The sequence below is a fragment of the Idiotropiscis lumnitzeri genome, chromosome 3, assembly GCF_059441095.1.
Source record: "Idiotropiscis lumnitzeri isolate Australia: NSW breed Sydney's pygmy pipehorse chromosome 3, RoL_Ilum_1.0, whole genome shotgun sequence".
Lineage (NCBI taxonomy): Eukaryota > Metazoa > Chordata > Actinopteri > Syngnathiformes > Syngnathidae > Idiotropiscis > Idiotropiscis lumnitzeri.
In genome coordinates this window covers 31,232,131-31,252,551 of record NC_142393.1, presented here as the reverse complement: position 1 = coordinate 31,252,551, position 20,421 = coordinate 31,232,131, and the positions used below count along the sequence as shown (strand labels likewise).

At 41.2% G+C, this 20,421-nt stretch overlaps 1 protein-coding gene across 4 annotated transcripts in view; it reads left to right on the top strand.

Annotated features, from left to right (window-relative positions):
* Positions 1-2,056: 2,056 nt before the first annotated feature.
* LOC148340906 (protein-tyrosine kinase 2-beta-like) overlaps positions 2,057-20,421 on the top strand; it is a 29,707-nt gene continuing 11,342 nt past the window's right edge. For 2 of the 4 annotated variants that reach the window (XM_088289808.1, XM_088289806.1), the window contains exons 1-17: positions 2,057-2,251; positions 2,321-2,668; positions 6,672-6,850; positions 6,942-7,029; positions 7,112-7,191; positions 7,274-7,336; positions 8,757-8,811; positions 9,178-9,318; positions 9,807-9,878; positions 9,958-10,059; positions 11,083-11,200; positions 11,296-11,326; positions 11,594-11,616; positions 13,005-13,052; positions 13,131-13,225; positions 13,313-13,394; positions 13,483-13,583. In XM_088289808.1, the coding sequence (XP_088145934.1) occupies positions 2,465-2,668; positions 6,672-6,850; positions 6,942-7,029; positions 7,112-7,191; positions 7,274-7,336; positions 8,757-8,811; positions 9,178-9,318; positions 9,807-9,878; positions 9,958-10,059; positions 11,083-11,200; positions 11,296-11,326; positions 11,594-11,616; positions 13,005-13,052; positions 13,131-13,225; positions 13,313-13,394; positions 13,483-13,583 (1,482 nt within the window). In that variant the 5' untranslated portion in view covers positions 2,057-2,251; positions 2,321-2,464. Of the gene's footprint in view, positions 2,252-2,320; positions 2,669-6,048; positions 6,567-6,671; positions 6,851-6,941; positions 7,030-7,111; positions 7,192-7,273; positions 7,337-8,756; positions 8,812-9,177; positions 9,319-9,806; positions 9,879-9,957; positions 10,060-11,082; positions 11,201-11,295; positions 11,327-11,593; positions 11,617-13,004; positions 13,053-13,130; positions 13,226-13,312; positions 13,395-13,482; positions 13,584-20,421 lie in introns of those variants that run through there. The other 2 variants (XM_088289807.1, XM_088289809.1) reach the window with 2 other exon arrangements.

Genomic DNA, 20,421 nt, shown 5'->3' with positions numbered 1-20,421 from the left:
AACAAAATGTGAGTTTTTATACACGTGACTGTCCTGTCGCTGGCCTCTTTTCTTACGTCATCCTCCAACTTTGTTACATTTGTTGCATTGAGATGTTTTCTCTTATAAACTGCAACAACTACCATTCCCACAATTTTAAAGTGTGTAGCTGTTGAACAAAGTAGACTTTCACAACTTTTTCCATGCAAACAAAACGCCGGTTTTGCTATACTAGAGGACGTGCACCTAATTCTCGCCAGGGCTCATGGGGCTGAGAAATAAGCTTGGTTTTGGAATGCTGCAGGAAGCCTGAGTACCCGCAATTCAAATCCAAAGCACAAGAAATGTGAGGGAGACAGAGTCATACTAACCACTTGTGCACCATGCTGCAGAAATAGATAGGTAGATAGATGGATATAGATAGATTCGATCGATCGATACATTGATAACTTCATCTGGTGATGGAAGGTTGATTTGGTAGCGCCATAAAGTTTTTCAAACCTCTCCATAGCAGTGGAACGTTTACTTTTCTCCTGCCGAACTAGCAACAATGCCGTGGTTCACTCGGGCTGCAAGATTCTATGAATATAACCTCTGTATATAATGTGAAATATTTCTTGATAAAACATTTCTCTGTTTTCCCTCTGATTCTGAAAGCAATGGAATGTTGATGTTACGTCGTTGACAGGCACGCAGAGAACCCGAAAAAAAATGATCCTCGCAAAAGAAGCAGTAAATGTACTTTATTTTTTTATTATTATTATTTAGTAACTTGGAACACACAAACACAACAAACATGGGTGAAAAACAAGGAGTAAAGAAATATATCACAAACATATATTACAACATGTGATGTCATCAGCAGGTGCGAAGGCTGCCAAAGGACACGAACACATTTAGCAACCCGACCACATCTAGTACCAACAACTATTTTTTTAAATTATTTTTTTTTTATAAACTCACAAGATATAAATGTACAAACAATTTGACACAATGAATCTAACCTGAGAACATCATCTGTTAAGGCACAAGGCATAATCAACAACTATCATACACATCAGAAAAGACAATAACAAATATGAAAGGAGAAAAAATTGCAAACAAACTAAAAATCAAATAGATAAATAAATAATAATAAAAAAAAGGAAAAAGTTTACGAAGTCAGAGGTCTTCAAAATCCCCAAATTTAATCTATGCATTGAGTACAGCTGTTGCATTTTTTTCCCCATTTGTTGTGGATGAATTATTTAGCTAATAATTACAGGTTGTTTAACTTCAATTAACGTACGTCGTGTGTGTTTGTGTGCGTGTGCGTGTGTAGGTCCGTGCGTAGGTGCGTGTGTGTGTATGCGTTTTGTTTGGAGTTGGTTATTACCTTCGCCCAACCAACCTTCTGCCACCCGTTCACCACCCCAGTTACATTGGAAAAGTGGGTCCACTGTATTGAAGACGTGAAGAGCGAACGGGCACTTCCTCGTCGCGTCAACACTAAAAGACGCCTTCAAAACCTCCTTTGGTGGGGTCACATTTGGACTTGGGAAAATGTTTTCATAATTTTTAAGGTTGTTTTAGTGCAGTAATTTTACCAATAGATGGTGCTGTTGAACTGTACTATTTCTGCAACGAGGACGGGTAGACTGCCTCACAGAGGTCCTCACTGGCCAGAAATTCCCGGGGATACCCCGCAAAGTGCTCGGCGACCAGGGCTTTAGTGCTCCCACCATAACCGCCACCATTCTCATGACCCCTAAAAGAAAAAAAAAATACCACTTTAACTGCACTTGCATAAATTGGTGACTTTTGGTCATGTTGAGGCCTCCAAAAGCATTGTTACTTTGGCAAAAGGATGCAAGCACGAGAGTTCCACCGCCTGTTAATTGAGCCCTTATAATGAAATATGCTGAAGCAATGTCTGCGCATTTTTGATCATCATAAATCTATCAATTCGATGGATCTTCACATGAAAACCAGCAACATTTGGAAGAATACTTTGGGTGATTCAGCATTTCGTCAGTGCTGTAAGTTTTTCTGTCAGCAGCTCTTCAACTTCCTTGTTTGTTTGTGAGTGTTGCTTCCTCTTTCGCTTACTCGTGTGGATGTTTTTCAGGGTGAGGCTTCAAAAAGCTTTCGGTAACGGTTTAACACAGACAAATTTGACAGAAAATAATTCTCACATGACAGAGTTTAAAAGCAGAACGGCCTATCTTTGACAAGTTAGTTTGGTTTCAGCTTAGAATCATTGTGTGGGGCTTGTGAGATTTGAACACGATGGGTGAGTAGAAGAGAGAAAGTAATTTGCTTGCTTAAATACACCAAGTCATGATTTTCTGTCTGTTTGCAGCATTTGTGTCTTCATTCGAGGATGTTTGACAAATCTGCTTTATTTGTTGTGGTGGCAATGTCTGTCGATGTAGCTTACATGCTGTCTGCTTGAGTGTGTGCATCTGCGTGTGTGTGTTTGTGTGAGTGTACGTGCGCGTGGGAAATGTCGGGAGATACGAGCACCCTGTCTTGGAGGAGCATGTCTCCCTCCAGCCCATCCCAGACCCCAGACCTGTCCCCCACAGCAACTATTGGCAGCAACAACATCTTCCCGGTGAAGATTATCAAAGTGTGTTTCATCAGCAACAGCTTCAACCTTGGCAAGAACTTCAAACTGGTCCGCTGCGATGACGGAATGACAGTCAGGGTATTTAACAACTATGCTAATACTGTAGTTTTGTTCTGGTTTGTGGAGTTGTGTTTGGGCTTGTGTGCTTGTTGGAAGGGTCCTGCAAAATATTTTAAGACCATTTTCGATAGCCAGCATACACTCCGGACTGATTATCAGCCAATCACTGGACTGACATCTAGGAGGACGACAAAACATCTACACAAACACCATACAAAAGGCCTGAACCATGAGTCAAACTCATAACCTTGATGCTCTGTAACACTAATCCCTCGTGTGCAGTGTACTGCTAAAATTGACATTTGCAATGCTTGAATCAATAGTAGTGCTAATCATAGTGATCAAAATAATTCCGGCAGGCTGCATGGTGAATGAGTGGTTAGCGCGTTTCTCACTCTTCTGAGGTTTGGAGTTCAAATGCCAAACTTCCAGGATTCCTCTCGCATTGATGACACAACTATGCTTCACTGATGTCTTTAAATCGGTCATAGACATTAAAACACAATGACAGTGAAGCTCAAGTTCCAAGAAAATTTAATGGCTTATGGCAAAAAGCAGCAACAAATACAAAGAGTAAAATATTTTTGGCAGAAAGTTTGTTGCACAAAAAAATGGAAAGGAAGAAAAGGTTTTGAAGGATTTCTGAAAGGGACTCTTGTTTGACGTTAACATTGGCACTTATATAATAGCTTTGCATGTAAAAAAGACATCAGTACTAAAATTCCCCCCACTCAAAAGTCTCTGTCGTGATTTAACAGCTTTTTTTGTGATGAGATTTGCGACAAATTGGCACGCCCCCTTTTGGAGCTTGGCTTGTTATTTTTTTCTTGTCTCAGCTGGCTACGTTACAGGAGGGAGGCAAAGCGAGGTAATATTGCTTGGGTTGTCAGTTGCGTTGTCTAAAACGATGACCAATCACCAACAAAATGCAAATGAAAATTACTACTCGTGTCCACTTGGACCTGTGAAATTATAAAAGCGTCTGCGCAATATTATTGATTTACTGATATCGAACATGAGCTCTTGTGATCACCGCCACTAAATCAAAAATACCGTGCTGATCAATTCTCCACTCACACAGGCTCAAGCGGACAAGAGTAAGAATATGGACATGAACCCCGACTGGTTATATTTCTGACATTTAGCTACGCTAAAGTTGTGCCAAGTCTCAGGAGACAGCGAGCGTGTGGTGGAAGGCAGCAACAGCCTTTACATTCTTCATCCCCTCCCGAAGAGCAACAATGAGCTAAAGGCCGCTAGAACCAAAGGTGCATAAAAAAATGAGGTCCTACCTGTTCAGCCTCCATGTCGCAGATGGCTTTTGCCTCTCCAACAGTCACATAGGTTCGCGTCAGACACCGCTTGCAGCTCCCAGATGAAGTGGACTTCGATTTCAGATAAAGACCTCATCGAACACTGGATTTGGTCTTTTGGAATGCTGCACATCGCTTAGCGGCATGTGCTTTGAGCCCACTTTGTGATCGTCAATGTCAGATAGCGAGTTTCACCACCACGGGTTGTCGTGCCTTGGTGAAAAGTCGGATTTTGAAAACATCCAGCAGTCTGACGATATACAGTGCAGGATGGATGGATGAATGGATAGACAGACTTTGAAAAATTCAGAGCACAAAAGTTCCAGCAAGGAGGCCAATGCCACTGCCGGGGTGTGGCCACAATGGAACGTATCATTTCGTATGAGTGGTGTACACGTTGCCCCGAGGTGAAAAGATGTTAGTTAAGCTAACACTTATGGCGAAAATTTTAATATAAAACAACCTACGACATACTTTGTTGTTGGAAGAATCGAAAAACAAAATCTCCGACTCCGAACTACCGTCAGAGCAGTTGCCTTCCAAAGAAAACACGGTTTCTTGTAGATGGCATGTCATAGGTATTAATGCTGCCTACAGTCGAAAAACTGGGGCCAATTCTTCTCCAAATAAATGTACACGTCTACTCATTCCCTCTTCCGTCTCTGTAAATATCCTGACTGATGCTTTGTGCCGTGCACGTCCTTACCGTGATCAGCAAAGAAGCAGTGAGCGTGTCCTCTCAGCCTACACATTAAGCTCTGGCAGTGCATCTGCTCACTTCCACAGTTCCTCATTGTCATATAAATCAGCCACGGAGAGGTTAATCCTTTTGATATGTTGAAGTGGTCATAGGTAGGGATGTCCTCGTGCATTTTGGTGTCAATTGACCACTGTTTTTGGACATTATATGCAATGAAAATACAATGATTTCCAATGGAGAGGTTGTAATCGGTCCCTTCTGTGACCCCCACTGAGACATGGAGAGAGCGGAGGGGTGTTTGGCCATAGTCTTCATTAAATGGCTCAGTGGTAGAGGGGTCCTTTCCCAACATAGAGGTTGTGGGTTTGATCCCCGACCATTGTGACCATGTCAACGTATCCTTGAGCAAGATACTGGACCACCAATTTGTCCTGATGGTAAGTCATCACTCCGTAGATGAGGTAATAGTGTGAAGCGCTTTGAGTACCGTAGGTAGAAAAGCGCTCGAGAAGTGACAGCCCATTTACCATTAAACGTAGATGTTTTTCAAGTCCTCACTTATTTCCCAATTTCATCAAAATGAATGGATAAAAAAAGAAAATGATAACTAATTTTAGTTTCCTGGTCAAAGATATATAAACCAAGCTTGTTAGTGAAAAATGGGCCATCTCAGATGGATAATTCCTTTGAAATCATTTAAAATGCATATTGTTTAGAAATATAACAATTACATTTGGGGACCTTCTGCAGTCACACAATCTGGTGCGACATTCTCTTTAGGATTGAATGCATACTGTACTGTGAACCATGTTTTTTTTTTTAATACATTTGTATTGTACATAATGTTATTGAAGCTACAATGGATAACACTCTTTCGACAGCACCGAGTGTGCAATAAACCTTAATATTTTTGTATTTAACTGACGCAAACTCAAAATAGTGACTGGATTTCAATCTTGAAAATGCAAATCTGGTGCTGGCGCTATAAAATTTTGTATTTATTTTCACTGCTTTTAAATTGCATTTTTAAAGCAATTTAGAGTAATTACGCATTTTATTAAAATACTTTTTTTTTCATTAATTTCAAACAGGATCCCTCAGGAATAATTAAAATCTTAACATTATTTCAAACTGATCCAACATACAGCGTTAACATCATTGCTACTTGCAAAGTAGATTGATGCTTTTGTCCGGTTGTTGCCGGCTAGTTATTAGCAACTAAACTGCTCATGTTTACATTGGCAAGCTGTGCAAACTCAGCTCGCATTTTCATGTTTTTCACTTCATCACTTCAACAGGTTTGTTGTATTGCCTTGTTTTTGACAACATATCTTTCACAATGGCTTCCCCCTCCACGCATTTTTTTCTGGGTGGGTCTGTCTCTGTGCGGCCCAGTACCGATTGGGCTGCATGCCAGCACCGAGCCAACCTGTGATAGGGGGAACACTGGAGTAATATGTATCTGATCAACATCAGGGCTGAACTGGCTCAAAAAATTAGCCATGACATTTTGATTTAGACAGGCCCACGCATGCACACGTACACACTGTATAATGTAGTTATTTGTTTCGTGAGAACTACAGTAACTAGTTAGTTTGTAACACGTCGCCGGTATCACTCGTGGTTAGCACACCCGCTTCACAGTTCTGAGGTTAGGGGTTTTCTCTGGCCTTCCTGTGTGGTGTGTGTGCATGTTCTCCCTGTGCTTCCGTGAGTTGTCTTCTGGCTCTCTGGTTTCCTCACACATTTCAGTTCACACCGTTTACTGAAGACTCAAAATTAATGAATCCTTAGTAGTTGTTTGTCAATATGTGCCATGCAATTGGTTGGAGTCCAGCCAAGGATGTGCTCTGCCTCTTCTCCAAAGTCAGCTGGGATAGGCTCCAGCATACCCGTGACCCTCGTAAGTAAAAATCAATGGGTTTGGTCTTTTGCCTAATTGAGGTCGTGATCGTGATCTTCTGTTTCCCAGTCAAAGTTATCCTTGGGATAATATCCTCTGTCATAGGATGTCGTCAGCATTGTCCTGTCGGGTGGCTGCGTGGGTCCTGGAATAAAACACATGCAATGTTATGGTCTTCTCCTAAAACACCTCAAGTCGTCTGCGATACATTGGCTGCACCCGGACCTGACAATGACTGAACTCACCCAGCGTTTTGAGCAGCAGCACCTGGAGGCTGAGTGGAGGTCTTACCTTGCATATGCCTTGTAAATTATGGTGGAGTGCGAATGTTTGAAATGAAACGAGGCAAAGTTACTGTTATTGTTACGTTTCCAGATATGACTTAAGGATCCGATACATTCCAAAGGACTTCTTGGGAAAATTCCAAGAGGACAGAACCACCATGCTCTACTTTTACCAGCAGGTCCATTATGTTGTTGTTCAAAAGGCTTGTAATGACTTTAAAAATGCAATGTTTTTAAGGTCGTTTTTTTCTGTGTTTGCAGGTACGCAGTGACTTTATGCAGAAGTTTGCCTCGAAAGTCAGTGATGGGATGGCTCTCCAGCTAGGTTGCCTGGAGATTAGGTAGTGCATATTTCCAAGTACATACATTAGTTTTTTGCATGAGGAAAAACTCCTACATGCGCTTTTTTAATTGTGTTGGCAGGAGATTCTACAAAGACATGAATCCAAATGGACTGGAGAAAAAGTCCAACTTTGAGCTGTTAGAGTAAGTCCTTCTTGACTCTCTGTTTGAAATACCCTCCCTGAACATCAGACTCATAAGTTTAAGAATGATCCTCGTCATTTATAGAGCAAGGGTGGGCAAACTGCTGTGTGCTTTATTTTTAAACTGAATTGATGGTATAATTCGGAGATAGAGAGCAACATTCAAGAAATCACACATTGTCCAAACTGCTAATCCTCACGAGGATTGCCGGTGTGCGAGAGTCTAAGACAGCCAGGAAGTAGACGGGGTACATCCTGAATTGTTTGCCAACCAATCGCTGGGCACACAAAGACAGGAAACCATTCACACATAATTTAGAGTGTTCAATTAACCTACCTTGCATGTTTCGGGTAAGGAACCGTAGTACCTGGAGAAAACCCACAAAGGGACATGGAGAACATGCAAACTCCACACAGGAAGGCCGGAGCCGGAATAGAACCCCGCACACGAAAGCAATCATTTTTAATCCATATTTCAGCAGGGCAATCGGGGCCCAGTTGCATGGAGTGTGCATTTGTGTGTTTGGACGCAAGGAAAAAAAAAAGGGGCACGTTCTCCACTTTACACTTGCCATTTTATCATCAAGTGCAGATTACAGTGCTTTATCTACCTTATTCCGACGCCGCGTGAGTCTTTGCGTCAATTATGTGCCTGACTTCTGGTGTGAACCTAACCTTTACCTCATAAGCCAGTCTGTGGAACAAAATCTCCTCACCTGTTTCCAATTAACCTGTTCACTCGTGGAATCTTCCAAAGAGATGTTTTTTATTTTTCCTCCATTCCTTTGCCTGTCTTTTGTTGCCTCTGTCCCAGCTTTTTGGGAATGTGTTTCAAGCATCAAACTCAAAATGAGTGTATTTGCGGAAAAAAACATGAACGTTCAACAGTTTGAACATTGAATACATTGTCTCTATAGTTTATTTAATTAAATATCGGTAGAAAAGGATTTATTATTATATATATTCTGTTCGAAAGGACATACTGAGTTTCCTCCACAGTGTGACTGGGGTCTTCTCCCTTAGAGATAAGATGAGAAGCTTGGTCATCCGGGAGAGACTCAGAGTCGAGCTGCTGCTCATCTACTTTGAGAGGAGTCAGATGAGGTGGCACGGGCATCTGGTTAGGATGCCTCTTGGACACATCTTTGGTGAGGTGTACCGGGCATGACCCACTGGGAGGAGGCCCCTGGGGATGAACCAAGACACACTGGAGGGACTATGTCTCCCAGTGCTTAATTTGCTGCCCTCACAACCAAACCTTGGCTAAACCGAAGAGGATGGATGGGCGAATGGATGGATGCATAGATGGATCCTGTTTATACATTTTCCACAAATTCTCCACTTTAGTGGATTTGGTGTTTGTAAGTAATCCGTGACCTATAAATTTCGTGGTTGATCACGATCTTACTTTTCTCCCTTAGGAAGGATGTGGGATTGGACTTGTTCTTTCCAAAAGAGCTTATCAGCAGCATGAAGGTAGAGATCCTTCTCTCACACATTCTGTGGTGTCTCTGCCACCAAAACTGATTTGTGATTTTTTACTTCACATGTGTCAAACTCAAGGCCCGGGGGCCAGATCTGGCCCGCGACCTCATATTTTGTGGCCGATATTGCCATTTATTTGTAACCAATCCTCCCCTTTTAAAATAAATTGAAGAATTGTTGAACTAACAATTACTGACTTGCTTTCCATCAATTTGTTGTGTGTATGTGATAATGTAAGGTGATCATACATTTATATGGGTTCACAGTCATAACGGCCCTCTGAGGGAAACCATAACTACAATGTGGCCCGTCCACAAAAATGACTTTGACACCCCTGTTTTACTTCATGCCCTTCAGCCAAAACAGCTGCGTCGCATGATCCGGCAGACATTTCAAGGCTACGGCACTCTGAACCAGGAGCAATGCATGGTCAAGTTCTTCAGCACCCTGGCTCAGTGTTACAACTATACACAGGAGAGATTTGCCTGCCAGCTGGTGGTAAGTCTGTGTAGAATGGAAGTTATAAAGTGCAGTATGTAAACTTTCCACGAGGCATAAATTTGTAACATAGAATTCCGCACCACAACATTAGATACACCTGTATCAGTTGAATAAAAAATTCAGCTCCTGTAAAAATCAGCATACAGGAGCGCGCAGATCAGTGCGCCTGTTTCCTGTGCCACAGACAATAACTCAACTAACCTACTCCACTCATAATTCATCGTTCGTTCCTTCTTCCACGATCCTCAGATATTTTCAGAGGTGCAGCCAACAATGGCAACACTTTTTCATCTGTAATTTAATCAGCTTTTGGTTTAAAATTATTAATTGTACCTTTTGTTGTGACTGCTGAGTGTCGTGAGAAAACTTTACTATGAGCTGATGGTTGCATACATGTTAGACCATTGAGCCGTTTTGCAAGTTTTGGTTTGTGCTATTTTCACATGCAAGACAGATTGATGTATGTGACCGTTGCTTTCCTAAAGCATGGCTGGCGTGTCACGATAGACCTGGTCATTGGATCTGAAGGTATCAGTCAGCAAACTGATAATTCAACAGTAAGCGCACTCTCTTTCAATAAACCACATTCCTGCTATTATCATACATCTTGGTGAAATAAAGATGTCTTTTTCCCAGCCCGTCCTCCTGGCCACATTCTCTCAGGTCAAGAGTATCTTGTTCTCCGCAGAGAGCCACGGCCGAGCTCTGCTAACCGTATACATAGAGGGAACCATGCAGGTAACTCGCCCTTGACAGCCTCGACACTAAGTGTCATATTCAAATTTCCCCATTGTGGGACTAATAAAGGACATCTTTATCTTTATTTGCATAAAATACCAGTTCAATGGCGGGAAATTATTAACTCCAAATACTTTGTTACTGAGCCTAAGCAGATTACATGAGTATTTATTTTTTATGTATTATTATTATTAGTATTATTATTATTATTATCCGCCTACATTGCAAAACCTGTGATTTCTGCTCCAATAGTTAAAATAGGCCCATTACCTTTTTCAAACACTGCGGATGACATGATTTAAAAAAGACGGAAAGTTAAAACTACTGTTGAGATCTAGGTTGATTGCAATTGTTGAGTCTTATCAGGTGGAAAAAACAGGGACAACGGTGACATGGAAGAATGTGAACCAGAGAGAATTAACTGATTGAGAGACATGAGATATTCCCCAACAATGGCTTTATTGAAGTCAGTCATTTTAGAATGGTTCGACGTCAGCTCCAAAAATGATTCATGGCGAATAAATTGTGTCTTGGCCCAGCCTAAACCTAAAAGAAATGATCACATTCAGAATTAAAATCAGAATGCCCTTTACTGTCATTGTACTCAGTGTACTCTGGATAGGAGAGCTCCCCTCTTCAGTGCAAAATAAAAAATAGTTTAAATAAATACATCAATTAAATTAAATATTAAATAATCTGTCTAATATGAAAAAAATGTTTTGAGTTGTCAGACAATTTTCATAACTAGCAAAAAAATCGACCCTGTTAGACTCGTGCTTCGGCGTGTAGCTTTTCGTATTGGCAGATTTCTATTCAATATTTTTCACATTTTACTTTGAGTCTTTCCTTTTAAACAAGTTTCTGCACTTCTTAAACACAGAATATGATCTTTTTATCTTTCTCTCATATAAACAAATGCTCGTAGCCTACTCTGTCAGTGTGACTCGACTTTATGTATACACAGCCAAAGTGCTCTGGCTTCCTTGTGTAGTTTAGCACTAAATCTCCTTTTCCACCCTGCAGCCCCTCTCTGTGAGTACGGAGTCTCTGGCTGTAGCAGAAAACATGGCCAACCTAATTGATGGCTTCTGCCAGCTGGAATGCTCCACTCAAGGGTCACTCATTAGCCGGCCGCAGAAAGGTACTGTACATATTTGAAGCAGTTGGCCTAAATACTTTTTTCAAATAAACGCATGTGCCACTTTTGATCAAATCATTTATCGTTTATTCTTACAGTGAGACTGAAACTGCCTGACATTCCAAAACAGTGAGTTAAACCTTTGTATGGCACCCACAAAAAATACTTGGTAATGCATGTCAACCCTAGAAAATTATTGGAACATATCATTTACTTCATTAAAGTGGCTGATATTTTAAATTAATATATCATGTTAGTTTCATTAAATTCATTGCACCACTTTTTTCTATACAAAATGATTGGAATAATAAGCAACTGCTTAATTACTGCATGTGAAAAAAACATTCGTCTTTATTTGACATCTCACTTGAATAATTGCTGTTTGATCTCTTTTAGAAATGATGCAACTGCACCCAGAGGTTTGACTGAGTTTAATTAGAAATAGGGCTGGGCGATATGACCTAAAATCAATATCGCGATAAATTGGGCAATTTTTACCTCGGTGACGATAAATGCACGATAAATTCCCCCTGAGGACCAAAATCAAAATAAATGCAGGAAATGCATATTAACTGCTTTTTTTTATTGACCAACTGGTACACATTACTTTCAATGAAAAACAAAAGTACAAAAATCATTTGAATAAACATTCAAAATAGTTTGCTTTGCTTGAACAATGTCACAAAGAACAGGAGAAAAAGGGTACCTCTCACAAAATCTTTTCCTGCAAATAGATTGTGCCGATATGCTGTAATGCCATTTGCAAAGGCCTGGATTTGTGTAAAGGTATCTTGTAAACAATATAAATAATGCCATGTGCAAAGGAGCTAGTCGCCTGTAAACAAAATGCTAAATAGAACGGGAAAAAATGTCAATGGAATGCCAATGCCAAATAAACGCGTGTGTTTCATCAGGAAAATGTACATTCAGGCTCAAACAGGGATTCATGTTGCGACTCGACCACAGGTCGGATGTGGATGCAAAATGCTTGACATGTCTCCGCTCCCGTCCCGATGTTGTCCATATCGGGAAGTGCTGTTTGCGGCAAATATTTTCGTACCTCTTGTCAGCTACGTTCATGAGGCGTTTAAATCCAGTGCGCTCCACTGTAACTAGAGGAGCTCTATCTTTAGCTAGGTGCTAGGCTATCGCCTCCACCACTGAGACGTTCTCTCCTATGGTGTCGCCTCCGTTAGTGGGCTGTTGTCACTTGTCCAACCTTGCTTCTCACTTTGAACTTTTAGCACAAGCTCCAAGTCAACAGCATGGTTGTGTTATGGGTGGTGAAAAAGAAAAGGTTGGACGCGCTGTTTCAGGTGCTTACGACACACTTTGTAGTTCATGTTCTTTTGCTCAAACATCGTCTTTATGGAACCCAAAGCATTTCCAAACGACAGATGTCGAATTTCTTTTCGGGACAAGTGGGACAGAAAAATTTCAACTAACGTTACTTCGTCTACAGCCGTGTCAGCCGCTTCAGGATTTGAATCGCCAGCTACGAACGCGTTTTCTGTTTACATTCTTCTACAGCGCATGAGTCACGTGACTACATGCGCTGTAGCTGTCTTAAAGAGGCATGAACATCGCCGCAAACAGAAAAGACTTTTCTTTTTCTTTTTTTCTTTTTTTTAGACACCGAATTTACCGACGTGGGCAAAATGATGTCGGTCATTCTAATACATTTCGGTAACGGTAAATTTTCGGTTTATCGCCCAGCCCTAATTCGAAACTTGACCACTTTCTTTAAACTTCCACACACAGTAAAGTACACAGGCACACTGTGCGCATTTGTCTCGTCTGTCTTCAGGTTCAGACATTTACGTTGAGATTCCGGAGAAACCAATAGACCATTGTGGTGAGTCAGGTTTCACCAAACCCTAATAATCCCTGAAAATGAGGCATGATATTTCAAAAAATGTGTTTGTACATTCAGAGAAGCAAAGGATCTCCCGGGCAGATGTAGTTGTAGGTCGGATTCTAGGGGAGGGCTTTTTTGGAGAAGTTCATGATGGGGTGTATAAAAGCCAGGTAAGTTGTTCTGCACTGTGATGACATCACTGCTTAGCCTATCCTGTGGGATCAAATCATTGCAGTTACTGTGTTTTGTGGCTAAAGGCAGGCGAGACGATCCAAGTGGCCATCAAAACCTGCAAGGACTGCTCAACAGACGTGAAGGAAAAATTTCTCAGTGAAGCTGGTCAGTTTCACGCCCAGAAAACGTCCATATATGCTTTTCCTGACCAAAATCACATACCTAAATGCCTTAAATTTTGATTGAATTGCAGACTTGATGAAAAATCTGAACCACCCCCACATTGTGCGCCTGATTGGAGTAATTAAAGTTGATCCGGTCTGGATTGTCATGGAACTCTATGAACATGGAGAGGTGCGCATGCATTTTTAGAAATCATTGTTGTGCTGCTTTACAAATAGAATGTTAATGCTGAATGAGAAGTGTGTCATGGCATCTCATAATATATATTTCCACATACCATGAAAATATTGTAATCCCCTCCTGAGGCTATAAACAGTTTTAAAAATAGGCCATTTAAAGATTTGAAGAAAAACAATCTTAAAGTAAACTCTAAAGTGCACTGGGAGCCAGTGAAGAGAGGCCAAGTTTGGGGTTATGTGGTCCGTCTTCCAAGATCCTGTTAAAAGATGAGGCGCGATATTTGGAGGCACTTTAGGGAGGACTGGCTGACTCCAAAGTAAAGTGCTTGACAGTAATCAAGCCTAGATGTAACAAATGCATGGATTACTGTTTCTGCGTGCTGTTGGGAAAGAAAGGTCTTCACTTTAGCCAGCTGCCTAAAATGAAAGAAGCTGGATCGAACAACAGCACTGATTTGCTGATCTAATTTAAAATCACTGTCCAATTTAAAACCCAAGTTTGAGACTGTTGCCTTTAGGTAAGATGCCAGGGGGCCGAGGTCAACAGGGTTGAGAGTAGAAGAGCCACTGGGACCGAGTACCATAACTTCTGTCTTCTTTTCGATGATACATACAGGCCTAATGCACAGTGGGCCAGCTTTCCTCCATTTCACTTCAAAAGACTGGCGCACAATTTAGCATGAGTAACCCATTAATTGTTTAATATATGAACCAATTAACTTCATTGGCAGAGCTACGATGTAGTCAGGAGTCACGTTTGAATACAAATATATCTTTACAATACAATGTTTGATTCTAGCAGTCAATGTCAATTCTATCCTTTATGTTCATAGCAGAGCAAGTAAAAGACATTGATGTGAAGTCATTGTTCATCAAACCAGTGATGGTTTCATGAATTAAAATGCACACATATTTAAAACCTTACTCAAAACATTCACAACGCAAGAAGGAACAAGCCTAATTAAAAAGCAGCGTTTAGAATTGTGAACTATTAATAAAATTGTGTGTCACTGTGCTTTTTTGGGATGATTTAAATGAATGAGCCATTAATTGCAATATGCAAATAGATGTCGACTCTGATTAGCTGTTAACTAGCAAACGCCTGAGATCGAAGTACACCATAAAGAACACAATGGCAAATTAAATGACATTCTCTAGTAAATTAAGCTTAGCAGAATGTTGCTTTTCACTTGATCCTTCTTGTATTATGACTGTTGAGCAAGGAAGGTCCTGATTTCTCAATTAAAGGGAGGGTTGTGACTGGTAGATATATGTGCCAGTCCAGACCCATTCTTGATAGCAAACTGACTGAACAGAGTGTTGTTCTTTTTTCCTCTCCAGTGTGTTGATAAATTGCATTGCTTCTGTGCATGGGCCCGAATTATAGAGCCCTCAATGTGTATGCTGGTGAAGATAAGCGAAATCATGAGGAAGTGATGGGCAGGTTTGGCGTTCAAGGAAGGAACTCTGAAGGGCAGAATGCAATGGATTTTGCAAGGAGGAAGGAAATGGCAGTTGTGAAGATTGATTTCAAGAGAGAGGAACATATTGTGAGATACAAAACAGAAGCAGTTGCACACAGGTGGACATTATTCAATGTAGACAATGAAATTTGAGAGAGATTGGAGACTGTAAATTGGCAGCAAAAGAGATTGTCGTCAGACAGCTCTGGATGGTTGCATGTAAAATTATTTTGGTGTTAAGAGGAAGCATCAAGCATCTGAATCATTGGAGAAATTAATTCATTTAATGCATGATGATCGTCATCATCTTTTTTTTCCCCGACAGTGTTTTTATTGCACAAGTAATTTCACAAATACAAAATATCAACTTAACCATGAAAGAGAAACACCGAAATAACATGCCATCATCCACACCACTTATCCTGTACAGGGTCACGGGGGGGCTGCTGGAGCCTATCCCAGCTGACTAGGGCGAAAGGCACGCCCCAACCTGAACAGGTCGACAGCCAGTCACAGGTCATACATAGACATGTCACTGAGTAGGAACCGAACGCACACTGCCTGCACACAAGTCAGGCGAATGGACCACTACACCATCAGTGTCTCACCGAAATAACAACATAAGATAATCAAAAACGTGCTCCTCTTCCTTCAATTGAATCCAGTTCAACAATTTCAATAGCATAACATCACAGGTTGAAGCTTGATTAAAAAAAATAAATAAATACAAAATGACAATAAAAAAAAAAATCATTCATCCTTATATCACTTTCATATTCTTAACATAATTAAGAGAGAGAATTTTTAAACCTTTTAAACTATTTTGATTTTTAACAGCATGTCTCACAGCCAACTCACAACAGACGACACACCCTGGTCATAACCTATGGCCTTGTCCGTTGGTGTGTCCTCTGTTGTTGACCTGGCTGTGTCAGACCACTACTGTGTATATTTTAACATCGCCAGTTTTAATCAACAAGCAGCCTCGATGAGAACAGTGAGGAAACGCTACCTAACATCTGAGGTGGCTACAAATTTTATTGAGATTTTAAAAAAGCACTCCTGCAGACATTTTACCTGCACCTTGTGATTTTATTGTTGATAATTTGAACAGGGTTTTAAAATCAACATTAGACTCGGTTGCTCTACTTTTAACAAAAAACATAAAAATCAAGACGATACCCCCGTGAAGAAATGAGGTGGAGAAAGAGCAATCTTACAGTTCAATATCAAATATTATGTCAACAACTCAAATCCTACAATAAAGCCGTCTCACAGGCAAGAATGTCTTATTATTCAAATCTCATTACAATTAAAAAAAACAACCCTATAGGGTTGATTGAATTTTGAATAAATGAATTAAAACTGATTGACGAGTCTAAGGCTAAATTGCCGCTGAGGCACAGTGAGTGCAAGAAAAAAAGTCCCCCTGCTTCGGCCAAGGGGACCCATGTCGTGTGTAGTAAAAAAAGGCTGTTAGATGTTATCGTTATGACATTGTGGGAAGAACATGCCAGAAAATCAAAATCAATAAAATAATGAACTTAAGTGGTGCTTGTTGACATAATTCCCCCATGGAAAAAAATTGTTTCAGGGTGTACTCGGGACGGAGTTTTGTGAGCCGTACTTCCGTACTTTTATTTCCTCTTCTTCGACATAAAATGCAGTCAGGGCCTGGTCTTCTAGGGGCCCAAAGCAAAGTTTCCTTTGTGGGCCCTCTAACTGATCAGAGGCACAAACTGTACCGCTATTGATGACTCCAAAGCTCATCATGTCAATGTGACTGCAGCAAACTCTTCATTTATACTTTTTGTCATTGCAAAGACAGCACCACTAAAGCGTTGGATCCTTTATAATCACCTACCACTGTTCAAGTCAAGTCAGGACAACACCCCAGAAAAATTGACATTTTTTCTACCTCTAAGTGTATTTGAATTTGGTCCAGTTGAGCCAACTCATTGAATTTACACTTCAATGAAATAGGCAGATGATTAATATTTATACAGAAACAAAGTAGTTTTAACCTAATATCAAATAAGAGCAGTGAGAATGAATGCATTTATGAATTATATGATAAACGAGCCCAAGGAAAGTATCTGTGGTAAATTAGTATTAAAGTACCATAATGAGTACCTATACCTAATTACGCACATATTTTTTCTTTCTTTCTTCATGGTATAAAATCACGTATTATTAGGGTTGCATTATTATTATTATATATCTTTGCTGCTGTAACACCTCAAATTTCCCCATTGTGGGACTAATAAAGGACATCTTTATCTTTATTATTGTTGCTGCCAAATTATTAAATACATAATATTGTAAACCAATTTCAAATAAAACAAATACATAAGTAAATAACACAAACATGCCCAAAATAGCCTAATGCAAGATCTTACGTTGAGTGCAGTACATCTTTAGTTAATGGTAGTGAACTTTAACATTCCTGAAAATAAAATGAAGAGGCACAACGCACAGGCAATTTTTTAAAAAATATCTGTTAAAATAAATAAAGTTACATCATGTGATGTTGCAGTGGTAGTGAGGGCATTCGCTCAGACCCCTGCGTCATAGTCACGTAACGATGTGGACAACGTAACTTGCGATTCTCAGTTTAAACACTAGGACCTAACATCTTCCGCACTCATCTCTAGATTGTTCTTTCCGTTCACCACTTTTTAGTTTTTTCTTTTGTTTTTCCGCACCGATGGATAGCCTTGTTGACATTTTGCTTAGTGCCCTTGCTTACACACAATTGCGCGTTGTCTTGCTGACCAATCATTGCGAAGTGTGATGTAGTGTCATTAATTGGTTTGCCATAAATGGAGCGCACGTTGGGCGTGCGCATTAGTGATAGGATGTGTCGTCAATGGGTTGCCAGATCGGGGCCCTATGCGGCTGCGTAATTGACATATAGGCAGGCATGTGCATTAAAGTCTTTTGTGACACGCTTCTCCTTTCCTTCGGCACAAACCGGCTCTATTTTATAACAAGACAACAGGCGCTTCACCATCTGTTTCTCATTTATTTATGACATAATGTACATTAAAAGATACTCACAACAGAAATTTAACAGACAAAATACCGTTATTCGACACTTGAGTGGCGAGTAATTCCTTTTAGTTGATCGTGTCATTGCCAGAGCGCAACAGAGCGCAGTCCAGCAAAATGACGGCTCTGGAACGGCTCTTAGTTTCAAAATCCTGAGAGTCCAATTTTGGATGCATTTTTTACTTTAAAAAAATTGAAAAGTTTTTTCACTCAGAAATTGTAAATATATTTTACAATGTCTGTTTCTGAGTAAATTTGACTTACGTAGTATAGTTTATTTAAAAAAAAAAAAAAAAGGCACTCAAGTGTTGAGGAACAACCTGAGCAAAGCCTCTCCTACCCTAAATTCTCGGAACAAAAAACACACTACACATTGCCCCAAAATATACGATAAAAGATGTTGAGTGTTATTGTATGACTGCTTGTTACTGTAATGTGCTTATTTGCCACAAGGGGTGCTGTCGCTAACAGAAGATGCGATGTTAGGCAGGTGTTCAAGCCTTATTTCTCTCTCTGCTTTTGGCTCTGGAGAAGAGCAGTTCGTGTGTGTTGCTGAAATAAACTACGCCAGTTGGCTAACGAGAGAAGTTGTCTACATATCAGAATTATTCTTCTGCTGCGACTGGGCATCAAGGTATAATCCTATGATGCCACATGACCATGGATTTTATCATGTTATGGGCCCAGAGTCGCGAGAATAGATTCTGAATGCAGTAACGAAGTGCACGTTAGCACGGTGAAGCAACGGTAGCGAGTTAGCTGCAAGGTATAGCTAGTTTAGCGGCGGGAATACCGCGGGAAGCTAAAGCTAGGCTAACGGACAGTAAAGCGGAGCTACGAACACACAAGCCATGGCGAACAGAAACAAGCGCAAGTGGCCCACCTTCGATGGGAGAGCAGATGAGTACGAGCTCTGGGAAGAGAGGATGTTGTGCTGTATGCACGGAGTGGGTTTGAAAGAGACGATTTTGAAAGAGCCGACCGGCCCGCTGACAGAGGAAGCCAGGGCCCAGGACGACAAGCTGAATGCCGACGCATATCGTGCGCTGGCACCACTCCTCGACAACACAAGTTTAGGACTCATTGTAAGAGCCATATTGAGGAATGTTTTCTAATTTGGAATTCATTATTATTATTTAAATATTAATGAGATGCATAATTGTATTTTATGAAGGAAGAAAATTTAGTTTAGCATTGCGTGTCTTAGAAACGGTATTGATTACCTAACGAGCCACACGTGAGAAGGTAGTCATGTGACATGCCGTATAAATAGTAGTCATGTGACGTGCCTAAAACACACATTCAGAAGGTCGGGTGGTGGTGACAAAGTTTTTCTGACCGACGCCAAGCAGCGACTTCAATCACCGACAACCAACAACGACGCTGGTCAACGAGCGCCGACAGCGGCAACCACGATCAGCGACCTCAAGCCACATCGATCAACGACCTCGACCACGTCATGTTTGAGTTATGGAAAATTAGTAAACTTGTGAAACGAAGATCCTGAGTTGGAAGTTTTGTCGCGTCAGGCTAGTTATTATTCACCCGCTCCTACAGTGGCAAGTAAACCTGAAAGAGTTGCCACTACACTCATATTCAGAGACACAAAAGACAAGGGCCGGGAAAGTCTCAGAGTGTTGCGAGAACACTATATCGGCAAAGGTAGGCCCCGCATCGGCTCCCTATACATTACGATGACGGCGCTGAAGAAAGCGGACACAGAGACTGAGACTGAATATATCATCAGAGCTGAACAGATTATCACGGCACTGAGATGCGCGGGTGAAGCGCCGAGCGAAGGGTTGATGATGGCAATGATTATGAGAGGGCTACCGGAAAAATATAAGCCGTTCACGTTAATGGTGACGCACGGCTCAACGGACGTTTTGCTGGGGGAGTTCAAGGCCAAATTACGGAACTTCGAGGCAGCGGAAGACACAGGATCGCTCGCCGAGGAGGCGGGAGAGAGTGATGAAAGCACGGGCGGCGCAAAAGAAGAAAAGCGGACCGCCGACGGGGCTGGCGTGTTGGCGATGCGGCGAAAAGGGTCACCGTAAAGATGACTGCTCAAAGACTGTTTGGTGTAGTTTCTGTAAACACACGGGACACGCGGACCAAGCATGCCGGAAGAAGCGCGGACAGAGCGCCCGTTACGCACGCGTCCAAGATGGCGGAGAAGATGACGGCGGTGGCAGCCATGAAATGCAACATGATGACGCCAGCAGAGCAACTGGAGGTGAGGATTACTCCTTCAGGATGGAGACTGAGGATACCAGCTGGACAACACAGCAATTGCAACGAACGGTACTGATTGTG